Genomic DNA, 20,751 nt, shown 5'->3' with positions numbered 1-20,751 from the left:
AATATAACTTTGTCAGACAAGGAAGAGTAAAATATTACGAGTTCAAGGGTAAAATTATGATCGAAATCGGATAGAAATAAGGAAGTTATGGCATTTTGAAGTTTTGCTATTTTTTTTGGGGGGGGGATTCTTGAACAGTCATTATGAATATGCAAATGGCAAAGTGAGCATGTCATCCCCTCACAACTTACCATAATAATAGTTTGTACATAAAATTGTGAAATTTCCAGTTTTTCATTCAAACACAATTATGCCCGAGGCTCAAATCCTCGCATATCTAACTTATCACTATTCTGAAGTTATACAACCTGGAATAAAATCATGAAATATTATTTCAGACTTCAATAACAAAAACGTTGAATTTTCGTCATTTTTTTTGTACACGATCAATGGAAAATTGTGAGGGTATGACATGGTTAATTAGCTCACTCATATGCATATTCACATCCACCGTACAAGAACCGCTTTGCAGAAATTAGCAAAACTTCAAAATGTCATAACTTCCCTATTTTCCATCCGATTTCAGTCAATTTTTACCGCTGAACTTGTAAGATTTTACTCTTTTTTATCAGAAAAAAAAATCTATATTTGGGCTGGATTTTCCCTTTAAGGATTTCGGGGAAAAAAAAATCTATTTTGAATGTTAGTCTTGAGAGGTCAAATGATTATTTCGTATCTTTCATTATCTCGTCTTGTTTGATGATAATATCTTTGACCGACATAACTATTTCAAGAAAATACGTGCACTGGGAACGTTCCATAATTCTCTTATTCTTAGCCTGATTTCTATTCATTGTTCACGCTTCTCATTTTTTTTTTGTCAGTTCCTCTGTTTATCAAGGTCTGCTTACCTGTGTAACAATGAGTCTAGCCGTGTTATTTCTTCATATTCCAACGTATACAAAATTAATATTACCCAAATTACGTGAAGGACAAGAAAGGCACATTTTTTTCATCGATTTTCTCAGCGCAATGGAATTAAAGAATTCCGATTCTCCTCTCATTATCAGGCACTAGTATGCAACGTGACCGGAGGCAGCTTCCTCCTGTACTTGCTGTAAGAGATTAATGGGGGAAAAGAGAGAAGAAGGCGGAAAATAACACTCCTGTCACTCGACTGAGAGCTGCGAGATGAGATCTTTTGGCAACGGAACACCATTCATCCACACGCCGACACGGCTGGCAGCGTCTTCTCTCACTGAACCCTTTGCTGCATTTGGAATCCTTGGCGGAATGATTTGCCTTTATGCTGTTTGACGTCGATTGATAGGTTGATGTTGCCTCGAGGGGCAAATATGGGAGGAAATGCTGTGATAATACGGTGATGTGCCGCCTCGATATCGCGACGTTTAGAGCGTTGTTAACATGTTCGCTGTTTTGCCAAAGTCTATACGATACACGAGCCTGGGTAATGCAATCCACAGTGGCTTGTCAGGTAGAACTGGAAATACGAACTCTATTCGAATGTTGATAGACGACAGTAAAACAAGACTGGAGAAAATATCGTCTGAGGAATGGTGAGCGATATCACTGAAAAAAAAAACAACTTAATAACCTCATCCGCATATCGTTTTTTCGATCGCTTAAAATCAACGCTTGAAGTTCCGATAGCTACTGTAGACCTATGTAATTGCTGTATTGACTTCATGTTGCATACATCAATTCAATTTTGACAAACGAGAGGAAAACAGCATCCCTAAGGGGTCGTAATTAGCATAATGAGTGCTAGAGGGGAAAAATTTGATAATGACTTACATAGAAATATCATACTTTAATATTCATATTTTCCCGTGTCTATATAGATGCTTGTCCCTGTTTACTACTAATATATCATTCTGTATTCATGATACCCATCAGATTTAAAACATTGTAATTTCACCTGCGGAATAATAGGTATTGATACAATTATTGCCCGACCATTGCCAATCATAGGAAGGGTTTCAATGGAGCTACACTGTCGAACGGGTTTAATGGTAAAAAAAAATAACATTTTAGTTAACAAATCGATGGCTGTACTGAAATGGAATGGAAGAAAATGCAATGAAGAGAGAAACTCAATTGTAAGTGGAGGCACGACTGTTTCGCAACGAATGAGTTAAGTGCAACTGCAGCTTCTGCGATGAGAATAAATCAAAGAGAAATTACAGAGGATGCATGAATGAATGAATGAATGAATGAATGAATGAATGAATGAATAAATGAATGAATGAATAAATGTATGAATGAATGAATGAATGAATGAATGTATGAATGAATGAATGAATGAATGAACGAATGAATGAATGAATGAATGAATAAATAAATGTATGAATGAATGAATGAATGTATGTATGAATGAATGTATGAATGAATGAATAATGAATGAATGAATGTATGAATGAATGTATGAATGAATGAATAATGAATGAATGAATGAATAATGAATGAATAGATGAATGAGTGAAAGAATTTACACATATATACATGAGCCAAATATGTCAAGGTATCCGCACAAAAAAGGGGAAGAAAAGAAAAAAGAGACGAAAGATGTAAAGGAACTTTGGCAGACGGAGGAGAGTATCAACAAGCGCAACAGCGGAAAAGAGAGAGGAAGCCTTTCTCGCCACGGATGGATGTCCAAAATAAATACAGTATTTCGCCGGGTTACTTGTTTTGTACACATGTATTGACGACACATTCTGAAGACAAACCCTCGTCCTTTCTTGCCCTCTCCCCTTTTTGTGTCTGTGGGTTTGTGTGTTGTAAACAACAATAGAATAAAGACAGATAGAGATAGATAAACAGAGAGAAAGAAAAGAAATACTATTATCCAGAGATCTAAACATATCAGAAGTGCTTGCCCTTGTCCGCTTGATTTGCTCCAAATCAAATTACCGCCATATCAGGTCTCATCTCAAGTTTATCCCCTCGAGCGCAGAAGGGAGATAATTCATGACGGATTGCGGGATGCAATGCGATATTTCCGGTCGAAATTCCATCGTGGAGATCTCATGAAATATATGTATGATATAAATAAGTATAAGCGTATTTAACAGAAGTAATAACAGATAGATGTTTCCAAGGATAAATCATCGTTGGAAATGAATTGCCTCAGCCGTTGTCTTATCGTCACTCGTCATCCACCCGCTCTGGGAAACGGTGGAACAATCACCATAAATCTGTTTTTGTGTTTGGGGGTGGGGTGGGGGCGGAGGCTTTTCTATTGCTTTATTTTGCATTTGCTTTGTTTGTATTTTCAGCGAGAACATAATGCAACAATATTTTCCCATCTAATCGAAATGAGGAGAAATGTAAAAAAAAAAAATGTGCGTCTTCACGTCAATATCCTCCCACGTGATTATTTTCATTTCCTTGGAAACATCTGTTCTCACACTAGCCAAAACAATATTATGGGCACTTCTTTTTGTCAGTTGTTATTCACCTTTTTTCCAAAAATTTAACAAGACATTTGCTCTATCCTGTGACATAACACACTCAGCCAAACTTTTGACTTTTATTTCATTCGCCGACGACTCCACACTGTCTTGTTTTATTCAAAGATCCATAAAATACTTTATGATACTGTCAATAATGATTCAATTTATTTAAATAACTGGACTCAAACTAATAAATTATCTTTGAATTAAAAAAAAACCCACATAGGCCTAATTCAGTAATTACGTAGATAGCTTTCCTGATCAAATTTGGTTTGATTTGATTTGATTTATTGGTATCTGTAATTTGTACTTAATAATACATATTCCATTCCATTTCATTTCATTTACTTATTCTCATTTTTAGCAAAGAATATAAGTGTACAAAACATAAAAAACCCCAAATGATTGTGCACATTCAACGAAATTTTGGGGGTTTTCAGTCACGATCACTTAAATTGAAACACTCATCTTATTGATCTGAAAAGACTTATTGATATACATTGCAAGAAGTGCAGGTGTTATTTACATACTAAATCATTCGGTTTTCGATTAAGATATCTGTAATATTATATTCAAGTATAATGTAACCACACTTGAATTATACAATACTTGCATGGGGAAGTTCAGCCAGGATCAACATTGACAATATGTTTTTATTATTTCTTCATTTATAACCACACACACCTCCAGTTCCACCTATATTCTACAGGTGTGTCCAAGACAGAGTAAAAAATCATTTGAATTTAAGACCATCAAATGAAAAAAAAAAACCCAAACAACAACAACAACAACAATATACACCTTCATTGATATAGTATTTCTGTCAAGAATGTCTCATCATTTTCCATATTTACCGTTATAATCCGAAAGTCACGACGGATATTTTACTTTGAATTCCGTTAGTTTAATGAGATCGTCATACTAATTTAATTGATAAAATCATGAAAGTTCGGAACCGCTGCACATGAGTAGTGTAGCCCGTCTATATGTCAAAAATTCGACCTTGATTTTTCCGAGAAAATGGGAAAAAATGAGAGTAATAAATATAAAAATAGTATCGCTATGTATTTTGTTGAAAATCAGGTCACGTACTTTGGAGAGGTCAGAGAGCTTATAGTAATAATGTAGCCTTGAAAATAGGGAGGAGCGGGCAAATCAGACAGTGAGAAAAAGAAAATTATGAATGTATCGATAAATTTATAGTATTGATGCTGAGTTGATAAAAATTTGTTTTGACGGGATAAAGCCCGTAGAGCTGCTGGAGGAACGAGAGCAATGTGAGGAAGAAATGTGCGGGTACGAAGTGTACACTGATGAGCGCCGGACATATCAGACAGTGACCGCCGGTCAGAGCAGACAGCCAGTGAAACAGTATATCATGAATGGACGAAGTCTACTGTGAAATGCGAGGGTACGAAGTGTACTCTGATGACCGACGGTCAGAGCAGACAGCGAGTGAAACAGTATATCATGAATGGACGACGTCTACTGTGAAATGCGAGGGTACGAAGTGTACTCTGATGATCGATTTGCATATCAGACAGGGAGTGAAACAGAATATGACATGTAGTATGGAGGCTGTGTCGATGAACATTTGTTTTGACGGGATAAAGCCATAACTGTGAGAGGTACTAGGGTAATTAAGACATGTGAGGGTACGAAGTGTACTCTGATAAGGTCAGAAAACTTACAGTAAAAATATGACATTGAAGAGGACGTAGTTGTACAATAGGAGAGGAAGGAGATGTTTGATAGAAGAGGGATAATTATGCAAGAGTGAGCGAAAAATACTCTGATGAGGTCAGAAATCCGATAGTAAAAATATGTCCTCGAAGAGGAAGGAGTTGTCTGATAGAAGAGGGCTAATATGCAAGAGTGAGCGAAAAGTGCACTGCTGAGGTCAGAAAACTTATGGTAAAAATATAACCTTGAAGCTGTTAAAAATAGAGGAAAACAATGCAAAATAAGCCGATTGTGATGAGCTCTGATACATTTATAAAGAGTGAACATGAACAACATCGATCATTCTACAGGTAAAATCAGTATTGCGATCTTTGTCTTGAACGTGTAGCAGTTTGAGTTAACTGAGAAAATGGCCTCTTACAGTTATTCTGATGCCAGTGCCTATGTGAATGATGAGGGGGATGTTGTTGGTGTTTCCAAGGGACGAAATGAGGATGGTGACAGTTCGGCATCAATGGTGAGTACATTATCGTTGTTTTTTTTTTTCGATGGATATGTCTAACACAGATGATTTTAGAAAAGTTGATTGTCACAAAATTAAAATACAAATTAAGTATAGTTTATTACGTCTATCACTTAATTACAGTGCCGTAGGGACATACTGCATTATTATGAGTCTACGTTTCAAACGATCCTACGTTTTAGTTATTTCTATTCCTTTCATTGTTATTTTTTTTGTAGAATTCCTCCACGAGTGGATATGCTGGAAAGTCAGTGACGTCACCATTTACTTTCGAGGAAGGAGCCATTCCCTTTCACTTGGGTTCAAAACGCTTTGTTGTAGTGAAAATTTATCAAGGCACTGTCTACGTGAACATTCGCGATTATTATCAAAATCATCTTGGCAAGATGTGCGCAGCTTTGAGGGGTATAAACCTTACTGTGGAGCAGTGGGAAAAGATGCGTGATGCGATGTTTCCAATTTCGCGTGCGATTAACCAGTTGCAAAAAGAGGCCAAAAAGCAACAACTACAACAACAGCAGAAAAGGAAGAGGGAGAACAGCAACTCCCATTCATATTCTCGCAGCACTTCTTGGCAAGGTCCCGATTATTATCATTAATGGTCTAACAGAACTCGCGCTTCTATTTTTTACCCACCCCCTATAGATGAATATCCACTATGACTACTTCTACTGCTAATAATAATAATAATAATAATAATAATTTTTTCGATAGGTCAAAGCTGAACTTACCCACCACAAGGAAATGAGAAGCATAAAACCATTGCCCGCTGCCAAACACGTGTCGGTAGATGAGATTCGGGAGATGGTGACATCGAAGAGGGCCAGTGAGACGAGCGGAAAGGACGAGAAGGAGATGGGAGCAGATCAGGACGGCGAGAAAAGGAGGGAGAGATCAAACCTGATTGATATTCCCAATGATATCCACTGCATCACCCGTACGACCTATGCCGGACCGTTCATCACAGCCACCAAAGTGATCATGAAAAAGATCAACGAACTTGTACTGGAGAAATGCTACGGTTGTCAAACGAATCATCCTAGTCAGAAACACCACGAGTGTCTGTGGTTAGACTGGGAAGCGAAGATAGACACATACATGGATTCAGCAATATCGCAACTGACGGAGTCGGAGTTCATAGAGAACTTGGACGCCGTGTACGACATGGACAATTTGTGGGAGGATGAACGTTTGATAGTCCTGTGCGAGGCTGTGGAGTTTTATCACTTTTACTTGCGTACACCAGAGGTGGTGGAAGAACTATCGCAATACATAAAGTTACACTGCTAGTCACTTTTGGCACGAGTGTATGATAATGTTACATTATCGCGATGCACTATGCATTGAATAACAACAATAATTCAATTGCCTATCTGATCTGTCAATAACGCATTAAAAATTGAAGCCGAGCAATCCAATTGGGATCGAATATGAAGAAGAACTACAGTTTCGACGTGTCATACTGTTGGTATTTTCTCGTCACATGAAAGGTTGAAAGAAAGAGAGAGAGGAGGGGAAGTAGAGAATGATATTTTGTCTTTCGTTAAAAATTGCACATATATATATATATATATGTATTGTTTGCCTGTACGAGTGTTCGGTGTGATACGTTCAACTAATTATCCAAACGGGATCTTGTGTGAGAACCTATTACACACACACACACACACACACACACACACAAATAATGATTGATAGAGAGAGAGAGAGAGAGAGATAGGAGGGGAGGAACAGAGATGAGTTTTCGTGGTACGTTAGAAATTACACTGTATATTATATATATATATATATATATATATATATATATATATATTACTTGCATGTACGAGTGTTCAGTGTGATTTGTTTAATTAATTATCCAAAAGGGATCTTGTGGACATGCCATCCCATTACACACACACACACACACACACATACACGCAACCCTGAAAAATTATAAAGTACGATAGCCCAGGGACATCGCCCTTTGCTCCTTCGAAAATACAAAGTTCAAACGTCTCAGAGTGCACAAACAAGTTTTAAAAATAAGGGTATTACAGTAAGGTGACCGGCGGATGTCTCTTTGTCTTTCTTGAAAAACACAGCCCTAAAAAAAAAAAAAAATTATAAAGTACGATAGCCCATGGACATCGTCCTTTGCTTCTTCGAAATACGAAATTCAATCGTCTCAGAGTGAACAAACAAGTTTTAAAAATAAGGGTACTACAGTAAGGTGACCGGCGGATGTCTTTATGTTTTTCTTGAAAAAAAAAAAAAAAAATCTAAAGTACATTAGCCCATGGATAGCGTCCTTTGTTTCTTCGTCGAAATACAGAGTTCATACGTCTCAGATTGAACAAACAAGTTTTAAAAATAAGTGTACTATAGTAAGATGATCGGTGGACGTTCCTTTTCCTTTTTTAAAACAGTCCTTAAAAAAAAAAAGTTTACGCAATATGATGTAAGAAGCTAGTACCATAATCACTGTACATAAAGCCCCTTGCTCTGACCAGTATAAATATAACTTGCGAGAACTGGAGTACAACCGTTCGAAAAAAAAATGGACAGTCAAAGCAGTGACGGAGCTGTTGCTGGCTGAAGCCAGACCATATCCCCGCGGGGACTATGGCTTTTTCCTTACCCCCGGGAGTCCAAATACCAATGTTCCAAGGACTGCCCCGCAATGGGGATGGTGACATCATCATCCCCTTAGAGCTGCTAATGTCAGTTCAAACGCCAGATGAAGAAGATTACATTTGGTAACTCTTCTTCTTCATCACACACCACGTGAGTATACCCTTACCTGTGTTTTTTTTTTCCTAGAACCGTGTACTATTTTTGTACCTTGCATGTTCACTCGAATATAAATTGACAGTCCGTGTTCTGACGTATCATCATTATCATTCTAGCAGCATGGATTCCAATACATTTAACGAGAGACTGACAATATGCAATTCGCTTGACGATTTGAATGCATTGTTAATGGAATATGAACAGTACCAGGGTAAGTGTCATACGTTCATTCATCCCTACAAGAAATGTATGGTTTCCTGCGTGTTTGTGTCTGTGTCTTTGTGTTTTGCCAGTCAGTCTCTATTTTTTTTTATCTTTGTTTTTTCCTTCTTTTTTACCTTCACATATAGACCAACGTCTGCCACCAACACCACCACCACCATCACCATCACAACTCACATCACCCCTAGCGACCGAAGCCGGCCCCCGGACCAGCCAAACACATTTTCCACCGCTTTCCACCGAACCACCACTACCTGACATCTCTGCTGCTCCTGCCCAGCAAGGCGGCACCAACACCACCGCGGAGGAGGAGGAAAAGGAGGAGGAGGAGCAGCAGGAGCAGCAGGAGGAGAAGGAGGAGGAGGAGGAGGAAGCAGATATACCCAGCACTTCTCACGAGTCGCCATCTCCCTCATACTTTCTTCGACGAGTGAGTCAAAGAACCAATAAGAAATTTAAAGCCAATGTTGTTGATTACACCGTCTCTTTTCCTACTCATAACGAACTGACTCCACTGATAGATGCCTTGCCGCGTGCCAGTAGTTTGTTTCAACGTATAGTAGATGATATGATAAGAGATGCTCGTGATCACGACATGATTCGACTCGTTTTTAATACTCCCAAGTTAGACAAGCCCGTAAGTCTTCCTTTTGTGAGAAAAGATCAGCTAAGTCACGATGTGTTCATGCAAAAGTTAGAGGCAACCTTACAGTCCCACGAAGAAATAACCTTGGACGAAACGGTAGCTTTCAACGTGATACATATGGAAATGCCAGTAGGTGGTAAGAGGAATAGGAGAAAATGTTCGGATTACGATGAATTACTGAAAACCATGCGATGTGTGTTGCGCATTAATAATAATACTGACAATGACAGAATGTGTTGTGCAAGAGCGATCGTGACCATGATAGCCAAAATTGAAAATCACCCCCAAAAGCGATCTATTCAACTCGGTACTAGATTACAGAGACAAATGGCTAGACAGTTGCACGAAGCTGCTGGTATACCCATCGAGCAGTTGTGTGGTATTCCGGAAATTAAACGTTTCGAACAAACTCCCATGATGACCAATTACAGAGTAGTGGTTGTTTCCAGAAGAGCCTGTAACTACATCACCTATATTGGTCCCGAAGATAGAGATCATACGATTTATCTTCTGCAGACAGACGATCACTATGATTTAATCACCTCCATGAAAGCCTTTTTGAACAAAAGCTACTATTGCGAGAAGTGTATGAAAGGCTACGATCACAGGCGCGAACACTCTTGCCAACGCATTTGCAAATTGTGTTACGGTTCGACTTGTCCCGCAGTCAGCCGAGCGGACGAATATGTAGAATGTCACAAATGTAATCGTAGATTTAAGAACGCTACTTGTTTGAAAAATCATGTCGAAAATAAAGTGTGCGAGACCATGTACAGGTGCGTGACGTGTGACAGAAATGTCAGCGTGGAACTCTTAAAAAAACACAAGCGCGAGCATGACTGTAGCAAGAAATTTTGCAAACACTGTCAGGGCTTTTTTCCGTTCAATCATCAGTGTTATGTCTCACCCGAACCCCTCGAGAAAAATAAACAAAAAATTTATATATTTTTTGATTTCGAGTGCACTCAAGAGAGTGGGATACACGTGCCCAATTACTGCGTGGCCCAAATTACCTGTTTTGAATGTCGTGACCAAGCTATCGACACTCCTTGTACGCATTGTGGAGAAAAGAGACAATTCATTTTCAAAGGACCCACGACTGGCGATGATTTTTGTAAATGGTTGATAGACGAGCATTCCAACGTCATAGCAGTGGCCCACAATATGAAAGGGTATGATGGGATGTTTGTTCTTGATTATCTCTATCGCAATTGCATCATTCCCAAGATGATTTTGAACGGTGCAAAGATCATGAGCATTGATATCTCCTTGAATGACATCAAGATCATCGACTCCCTCAATTTCTTACCAATGCCTCTGGCGAACATGCCCAAAACTTTCGGTATTGAAGAACTGCAAAAGGGATACTTTCCTCACTTTTTTAACACGACCAAAAACCAGGCGTACACGGGTCCCCTACCCGATGTCAAATATTATGGTCCCGATAGTATGTCTTGCGCCAAAAGGCAAGAATTTTTGAAATGGTACGAGAGCGAGAAATCCAAGAACAAGGAATTTATCATGGCAGAACAATTACACGCATATTGCGTCAGCGATGTCGACATCCTGCGCAAATGTTGTATGCGCTTTCAGGACCTATTTTTTCAAGCTACCAACGGCGTCATCCCCTTTGAGAAAAGCATCACCATTTCCTCGGCCTGCCACTATGTGTACAGGAGAAATTTTCTCAACGAGAATACCATTGCTGTTCTTCCCCCTAAAGGCTACAATCTCCGTTACAAGCACTCTAAAGTCTCAATAGAATGGCTAACTTACATGAGTGAGAAAGAGAATGCGTACATACGTCATGCGAGGAATGAAGGGGAGGTAACGGTGGGTAGATACAGGGTAGATGGTTTTTGCGAAAGCAACAAAACTATCTATGAATTCTACGGGTGTAAATATCATGGATGTCCCAAGTGTTACCAATTTGATACGCCTAGTCCAGATTATGAAGATAGGATTATGGGTGAATTATTTCTAGACACTCTGGCTAGAGAAGCGTACATTGTACAAATTATGAAGGAGTATCAAGTGGTCACTATGTGGGAATGCGATTGGCAGAGAATGAAAGACGAAAATCAGGTACCGCCCCACATCAAAACACTGCCCGGTATCGATGACTATGTACCACTTGACCCAAGAGAGGCTTTCACGGGAGGTAGAACCAATGCTACTTGTCTTTTGTACGATTGCAACGAACACGAAAAAATCAAGTATGTGGACTTCACCTCTCTATATCCATGGGTGAATAAGTATGGTGTATACCCCTTAGGACATCCCGAGGTAATTACGAGCAATTTCAAACCTGTTTCCAACTATTTTGGTCTTATCCGATGTAAAATACTACCTCCAACTGACCTCTTTCATCCTGTTCTACCTAGTAAGATCAATGGTAAATTAATGTTTCCATTGTGTAGAACGTGCGCTGGAGATTACAATCAGCAAACCTGCCAACATTCTGACGAAGAGAGGATGTTACACGGTACTTGGGTTTCTATCGAACTGAATGAAGCCATAAGAAAAGGTTATGAAGTTAGCTCGATCGAATCTGTCTGGCATTTCCCCCGTAGAACGCAATATCAGAAATGCGCGGAAGAGGAGGAGGAGGAGGAGGTAGAAGAAGAAAGAGAGGTCTGGGTTGGGAAGCCACGCGACGAATCAAAAACTGGTTTATTCCGGTATTACGTAGATCAATTTTTGAAAATTAAACAGGAGTCCTCGGGGTGGCCAGATTGGTGTAAGTCAGAAGCCGATCGAGATAAATATATCGCGGATTATCTTCGTCACGAAGGTATAGCGTTAGATAAAGAAAACATCAAGAGAAATGAAGGCATGCGCGCGCTGGCGAAATTACAATTATGTTCATTTTGGGGTAGGTGGGGTATGAGAAATAACTTGACCAAAATAGAGATAACTCAGGATCCTGCAGTATTATACGAGTTTCTCACAGCGGATGACAAGCAAATATTAGATTTAAACTTCGTTTCTGACGAATTGGTAGAAATAAGATGGCAAGTGGCGGAGGAATTTGAGGAACTATCTAAACAATCTAACGTGGTCATAGCTGCCTTCACTACCGCTCAGGCCAGGCTTAAGTTGTTTCATATCTTAGATCGTCTAGGAGATAGGGTGCTCTATTATGACACGGATAGCATCATTTATGTCGAAAGAGGACATATTCCCGACGAATGGTCGCCTCCCTTGGGAGATTACCTCGGTGATCTTACTGATGAATTGGATGGTCGTTATATTGTGACTTTTGTGGCAGGGGGGCCAAAATCTTACGCTTATCAATTGAACGATGGTAGTACTGTGTGCAAAATCAGAGGGATCACTCTAAATTACAAAAATTCCCAAGTCCTGAATTACAATGTCTTGAATCGCATGGTGAAAAAATTGAATACCAAAGAAACTTACAAAGTAACGGTCACCGATAATCATCACATCACGAGAGATATCAAAAGACAGCGCATTTTGTCTAAACCACTCAGCAAAGACTACCGCATTGTTTACGACAAGAGAGTCATTCAAGATAACCTGTTTACCGTGCCATACGGATGGGTTCCCCACGAATAATAATATAAATCATACCTCTTAACAACAAGAAAGGCCATTTCGGCGTATGCCTCTCAAGAATGATGAACGTGTCTGATTCTCGCGCACGGGTGAACGAGGGGGAGGAGGAGGTAATAGGGGAAGTGGAGTATCCGGTAGAACTCACGGAACGTGACATTTTGACAGTTAAGCGAAATATGCCTTGGAAATCAGTTTTTCTATCTGCTTTCCTAACCCTTCTTTTTGTAGTCACCTTTAGTTTAACTTATCATTCGGAAGAAAAAATCTTAAAACTCCTCCAAAATGGTGTAATTCCAGATACTGACCTCTTTAAGCCTTTACGTTCATTCTTTTTCAACGCATCCAACATCCTGGTTTAGCTATTAAGACGCAACACTAAATAATGTCCATCTCATCAGAGTATATAATAGACTGCGATGACACTAAACCGCGTTAGTTCAGACGCGATTTCTCGAAAGAAGAGGGGAAAAAACACTGTCATCGTCATGTCGTTAAAATTCATTCATCCATTTACCTGCATAGTGGCAGGACCCACGGGGAGTGGTAAGACAGTATTTGTCCGGAAAATTCTAAACTCTCACCGCGAGATGATCGATCCGCCTCCAGAAAAGATAATATGGTGTTACGGGGTTTATCAAAAAGCTTACGAAGAGATGATGCGAGAAATGCCTTTTGTACAGTTAATAGAAGGCATACCGGGCAATCTGGACGAGCTGATAGATCCTACATTTTGTAATCTTATTATCATAGATGATTTAATGTCGGAATGCGGTAATGACGCGCGAATCACCAATTTGTTCACTCGCGGTTCTCATCATCGCAACCTCTCCGTCATATTCATAGTACAAAATCTTTTTCACCAGGCCAAAGAACTCAGAACCATCAGTTTAAACAGTCATTATCTGATTGTGTTTAAGAACCCCAGAGATAAATTGCAAATTGCTCATCTAGGTAAACAACTATACCCGGGGCGTGGCAAATACTTGCAAGAAGCGTACCAAGATGCCACTCGTTATCCTTATGGATATTTGTTGATTGATCTAAAGCCCGAAACGCAGGAAGAGTATAGATTACGTAGTAAGATATTTCCTCCCGATTTGACCGTTGTGTACGTTTGTAAAACGTAAGATCAGAGAATTACTCTCTTTTGTGCATCACGATAATACGTGGTGGTTGATTGTGACTGGCAGGTAGCCATAAAATAGACGTTTGTAGCATTTTTGCGTCACTCTTTCAATATGTCTCGTAGATTAAAGAACCACTTGCCGGAGCTGCAAGTCTTGAATAAATGTAATTCTAAACAGAGAAAGGCTCTTTTAGAATACGCCAACAAAGATCTCATTTTATGTCTATCCGAATGTTGCGCAAACTGCTTAAAAGGTAACGTTCAATTAACTAAGAGTCAGAAGAAGGCATTATCGCGGCACAAGAAAGAGCTGCGCTTCGTAGGTAACAAACGCAATGATTATAAAGCTCGAAAATCAATGTTAGTCCAGAGAGGAGGTTTTCTCACATCTCTGCTGGGACCTATTTTGTCAATGTTATTAAAATGATGTATTTTCTAATCAAAGTGATACTAATAGATTAAGTTTAAGGTGTCGAACGAGTGTATGATTGTCAGAATCGATTCTCTTTGTTAAACTTGTTGGTACTTGTCATGGCTAATAGTAGTAGTAGTATGCAAAACACCAAGAAAATGATATTGGTGCCTCACGATTTTGCTAGTTCTTTGCAAAAAGTATCTCCACAGCGTGAAACACCTACGGGTAAAGCTCTGTCTATATTGGACGAGTCTATTCGTGATGTGCTAGAAAATCACGCCTTATCGGATAGAGAAAAATTGCAAAGATACAATGACATCTTGTATAGATACTTGCAATTGCAAAAGCAAAACAGTCGGAAGAAGCCGATCGAAGTGCTCTTAGGAGAGCGACACGCAGATACCCATGATCCGACATCTACAAAAGCACAGTCCGACGAATTGTCTGACCATCAATACGCTACCTTGAAGGAGGATGTGTTAAAGATTTTACCCCCCTCGGTAAAACATCGAGGGAGTTTGTTATTAGATCATTTACTGCAAAAGAAAGACAGCACCGACTGGCTGAATAAAAATAGAGAGTTGATCGTTGGTGATTCCATTGTACCAGGCTCAAATGTAGTAGATCTAATATACGATGTCATGAGGGTACGCAATACGCACGAACCAGCGGGTTGGAAAGAATTTCTTAAAATTCTGATCAATAGCAATACGCCCGAATCACTTATTGTCAATACGGCACGACGCAACGCAATGCAAGACATGAAAATTAAAGGGTTCATACCTACGTCTGTAGACAAGAGGGTTACTAAGAAAGGGTCTAAGAGCGCAAGCTCAAGGATGATGATGACTACACGTGCAAAGAAAAAAAAGAAGAGAACTCTACCTTTCAAGTGGGAAAGTCTCTGAATTATTGCGACCTAATGCATTGAGATTTGAGAGAAATGTGTTTATGATAATGAATAGTATAGTATTTTCTTGACGATAAATGTCTAAGCTAATGTTACTGAATACGTTGATACATCAAGACAATTGTTGAATGTGTATTGTGTTATATCATTTTTATATTATCTTTCTCGTCTTAACCCTACCGCGTCTCGGTAGAATAAGAGGAAACGAATGGCCATGATAGGTCACACATATTGATACCATACATGTATCGCAACGTTTTTATGCTCCTTCGCCGTGTATTGTTTGGTGTAATGTTTTGTTATAGGATAGATTACAATTGATGCCTTACATGCATCGAAACGATTTAACGAGAGTACAACGGTACCTATTGACTTTTATGACACTTGTGTACGATCGTCAAGTTTTATGTGAAGACGACTGATTTTTTTTTTTCAGCCTACCCGATGGTATTGTGAAATGACGTTGGTAATGATTATCATAATCATATTTTATGCATTCACTGAATGTTACAATACATAACGAACCTCTACGTAAGACGTGTACACGTGAATTCAAGCAAGATGAAGACAAATGAATATGAATTGTAAACGCTTTATTTATTTATTGAGACCACAATCGTGTATTATAGTCAAACATGTACAGACAATAAATCTACCATGTACAGCGTATAAAACTTTGCAACTGTATCACTCTTGTCCGAGTCTATGCTACACATTCTATAATCTTATAGACTAAGCTGCAATAATTCCCACAACCGAGGTTTTGCATGTTTGCGTGTGTGTGTGTGTGTTAGTGTGTGTTGATTAATACGGTTAGACTAATACATTATAAACGTGTAGCTTATGTGAAGTTGTGTGTGCGTGTATGTGTGTGTGTGTGTGTGTGTGTGTGCTGATGTGGTTAGGTTAATACATTATAGCGTACAAAAATGTACATTTACTATATATATATATATATATATATATATATTATTGTTAACATGCAACACCATAAACTCTATAAGATAAAAAATAACTATACAAATAGTCTTCAGGTTATAACATTCACGCCGTAATTCTTAATAATATCAACTATCACAGAGACAGAGCTATACATCATACATTTTGAGCATACAATATCTACGCCTGACTTTATGGCACCTATGTACATAAAAATCTTAGCAATATAATCAGAAGATACATAGCGTAATATACCTACGTGTGTGTGTGTGTGTGTGTGTGTGTGTGTGTGTATTTGAGATTTTATTTTCTTGACAAGACAGTACGATTTATATTCTACGAATATACTTCTTACTGATACCATCATATCAGACAATGACATTATTCTGCACGCGTGTGACATTGCTAACAGAATGCAAGTTACTATATCGCGGTCAGTTAAATAGGATCAAGTCACGTCACGACATAATCATTACAGTGTACAAGACGACACAGGGAGAGAGAGAGAGAGAGAGAGAGAGAGAGGAGAGAGAGAGAGAGAGAGAGAAAGAGCTATATCTTATACGTACAAACTACGAACATATATGAACAGCTTCGCGGTACTTATGAGGGTACCAAAGACAACACGCTTCGTTAGGTTATTATGTAGCAGTACAGTCAGACATCTAATTACTACGGCATGCTTTGACGTACCACGTTAGAACCAGCATATCTTTCATAGCATAGCATCTATTTCAACATCCACGACTTTGCTATTTGATTGTACAGAAAATTCGCATCTACTAGTGGTGGCGGAGAGTGTAAATAATTGTTGATGTAATGGTACACTCTCTGATCATTCTGCCCCCGTGTGCGAGAATTAAATTCAGACAAAATGCTACTCATCGAATCACCTCTGGCTCTACGTATAAGATAATAAAGACAGTACTGCCCACACACTGTAGACCAGCTGGATTGTAGCGATTTTCTATTGTACGTCCACACATCGGCATTGACATTCAAAAACTTGGTAAAGTAGGGCGAACATAAAGTAGGGTGTCTACCATATGAATCAAAAAATTCACCACGCCCTCTACTGTCGATGTAAATAGCAATCCAATGAGAACCTATTTCTCTGTGACCATCTACATTCGCAATCAATGACACGGTTTTTTTCTCAGTCTCTCTTCTTCTTTTTCTTCCATTCCTTCTTCTTCTCGTGGCTAAAACTGGTAATTTATCGGCGGGAAAAACACCAACAAAAGTCCCGTTTAGTTTGGGTTCTTTCTGAACAACTCCCAAGAGTTCACGCGTGTTCATCTCGACAGATATCTAATTACCATAGTCGAGAGTGACATTACGATTACGATCAACTTCTAAGATAGATTCAAATTCGGAATAAACGACGACATTCACAGTTTCGGACAGGGGAGAAGCAAAAGTCAATTCCAGTCGAACTGATCCGGAAGTCTTGGGTTGAAAGTAATCGTCGGTCGACAGATCTGGGGTCAAATCAAAGGCGTAGAGGGCGTATCCCTTTCCGTAGTCGTCTCTAGTGATATGATTTCCCTTGTCGTGAAACATACTATTGGTACCAGAAAACAGAGTCTGATAGGCCAAGATGTAATTGGGGGAAGATCCAGTAAACTGAGGACGGAGCGGTTTCCACGGAACTTGTTCTGAATTAGCATACAACGCTATGTAATTCAGGTCATAATGATGAAAATTGAAGGGATTTCTGGCGTAAGATCCATTGTAAGCCGTGTTACTGACACAACCAATCACCATTCGCTTGGGAATCTGTCCTATAACCAGGCTCTCTCGGGTAAAAGACAACTGTCCTTTAGGAATAGAAAAAGAGGTTGTCACGACTCGTCTGATAGGATACTTGGCCGTTTCCGTTTCCAATGTTTTAGCGTGCAGTAGCGATGTGGTCGGGCTCAATTTCACGCGTCTCACCAAGAGACTGGCTTCGGTGATTTTGACTTTGTAGCTTGCTTCAGGGGTAGACGACATGAGACTAAATGCGTTCTTGCTGCGATGAAGTTTGAATTTAATGTCCACCCCTCCCATAATCAACCGATCTTGGAACGATGCATCCACGTGTAGCCTTCCTACCATGTCTACCGTTTTAGACAATTTGGTAAACTCGTGGCGTTTATTCAGCCCTTCGTTGGTATTACTCGAGGCCAGAGGGTCATTGATTTCCATATATCCCGCCGTGTCTTTGTAAAACAAGGACGAAGTTAGCTGCGACAATTTTGCATCGCGACCGTAGGTGAGAAGATTTTCGAACATAGCTCTATAAGGATAGGTGTTCGTGGAAGGGGTGATGAGTGTATCGTTGAACATCACATCTACCTCGCTGAAGAGCGAATGTAGAAAAAGATTGACTGGTGCTACAGAGGATTCATCGGTGAGGGCGGTACCATCCGCATTAACAACTTTCGCCTTGAGATGTAGCAGCGTTTGAGAAAGATCAGTATACTCTTCCGGCGAACTTTGCAGATGAAATTGTATGGGCGTGGCATCGGCTATGCTCGTCACGGGGAAGAACTCGACCCATTTTCCTTGCTCTATGGTCGTCTGAGTCGGGGGGATGCTGAACAGGTCAATTTCCGATTTAGAACAGTCGCACGATAACTTGTGTAGCTTTTCCATTATGCCCTCAACTTTAGCTTTCACTCTCTGTCTTCGGTTAAAAATAGTAATAGAGTGATCAGGACCGATCAAAAATATCGTTGCTTCTTTTCACCGGTCGAGAGCCAGTGTAAATGAATGCCTTCTTCTTACGTCTGGTCTTTTTATTCACTTTCTTGTCATTCTTCTTCTTCGTCTTTCTTTTCACAGGAGGTGCGTCCATACTCTCGACCATCCGACGTTTAATTTTTTTCGCTTGTGCGGCCGAAGCAGTTTTCAAACTTTTTCCCGCCATGACATCTTGAGCTACATTAACACCTGTTTGCAACGCTCTTTTCCCCAAGTACTTTGTACCAGCTTTCAGGAGTGGTACGGCCGATTTCCAGATACCTTTAAGCATACTTCCCAGCCCATATCCCCGTTGCACTCTCGCCCCTCGAAAATAGGGCAGAGATCCACTCCCATACTGGGGATGAGACCACACTTGTTCTCGATGGCGCGGCATTACACCGTTAATGTAGATAACGACAAGCTCTAAAATGGAGTTTAATTACCAACTTTCCGGACTGAAATGGCACTTTTTCCCCAAAGTCACTTCTTATATCAACTTGTATAGTGTCTATGTATTTTGATTTTACGGGCAGATAGTGAGGGGTTTGGTAAGTAAACGTGACGATCTCACCAGCCCTTCTGTGGGGAACGGGAACAATTCTCAGGAGAGGGGCACTGATGTCACCCACGGGCTGATTGCAAATCACGTCCGTATACAGATAAAGTGTATTGATCCCTCCATTCACGTTCGGAGAAAAAGGCGCCTGTGCGTGACCGCGAATGATGCCGCGGGGAAATCCCAACAGGTAACCTAATCCCTCGCTTAACTGTATGGCGCTGACTTGATCGAAATCAAAAATAACTTTGCCCGAGCTCGAATCGCGTTGTACAGTGAAGTTGTTACGAAATCGTTCAGGTAGAGCAGCTGTCAGTGCCTCGCATATACTACCTATATCTTTGTAATGTCCTTCAGGTATAACGCAATGGCTGACCACCTCTTCGGACAGTAGAAATTGAAATGTGTTGTTCGTAATATTCACGTTATACCAAGAATAGGGATAAATTATTTCCACCAATGCCACCTCCCACTGCGCGTGAAATATGAGCGGCGCGGCTAATTTAGTCTTAAAACTGGTGACTGTATTATCCGGAAAATAATCGAACGAACTATTACTGGGTAGAGTCACGTAAAATTGTTCCTCGCCTTCCATACTGATTCTTTCGTCAAAATGATGCCCTCCCTCAATTGCGATAGGTTTTATCGATGTTATCTACCCAAGCATTAAACGTGTCTGGATAGCCTAGAAATTTCACGAAATATTCGGTTTTACCCCCTCGCTTTCGCCGTCTCAGTATCTTTTCCACCCTATACATGTCCGCCTTGTCCTTACGCACCCTCTGCAATTCAGGTTCGTAAAATGTACCTTTCAATTGTTCGTTATTATCATCGGTTAAATGATAGACGGGTAAATCACGATGTTTACGACCAGACACTGTGTACACTTCCTCTGTCCAGTTGGGGAGGTACCCCTTTTCAAAAGTTCGTTTCATCTTACTGATGCGTACTCTTTCACCTTTTTCGTAGCGAGGTCTGTTTTGTTTACGTAATGCCCATGATTGATCACCATACAATCGCTGCCAGATGATACCTTCATTTTTCTTGGTGACGAGCACGGGTTTTGTTTTGATCGAACGGTGCTGGGCATTATTGTAGGCTCGGAGGAGTTTCGGGAGTATGCGGGTATACTTCAACGTGTTGGAGTGAGTAAAATATTTCCACATCTTTTCTTTCAACGTTCTGTTAAAACGTTCGACGACACTAGCCTTGGTTTCGTTTTCAGTTGTAAAAA

General features: G+C 39.9%; 1 protein-coding gene across 1 annotated transcript; it reads right to left on the bottom strand.

The window, feature by feature from the left end:
• Positions 1–1,013: 1,013 nt before the first annotated feature.
• On the bottom strand, positions 1,014–18,871 carry LOC139721281 (uncharacterized protein F54H12.2-like). The gene is made up of 2 exons (XM_071632602.1): positions 18,170–18,871; positions 1,014–1,055 (listed from the first exon to the last, which is right to left on the bottom strand). The coding sequence occupies exons 1-2, from the start codon at positions 18,869–18,871 to the stop codon at positions 1,014–1,016; spliced, it is 744 nt and encodes a 247-aa protein (XP_071488703.1).
• Positions 18,872–20,751: the final 1,880 nt, after the last annotated feature.

Source organism: Diadema antillarum, unplaced genomic scaffold (assembly GCF_040938485.1).
Source record: "Diadema antillarum isolate AM-2024a unplaced genomic scaffold, OU_Dant_1.0 scf00000141, whole genome shotgun sequence".
Lineage (NCBI taxonomy): Eukaryota > Metazoa > Echinodermata > Echinoidea > Diadematoida > Diadematidae > Diadema > Diadema antillarum.
This window is presented reverse-complemented; position numbering and strand designations above follow the sequence as displayed.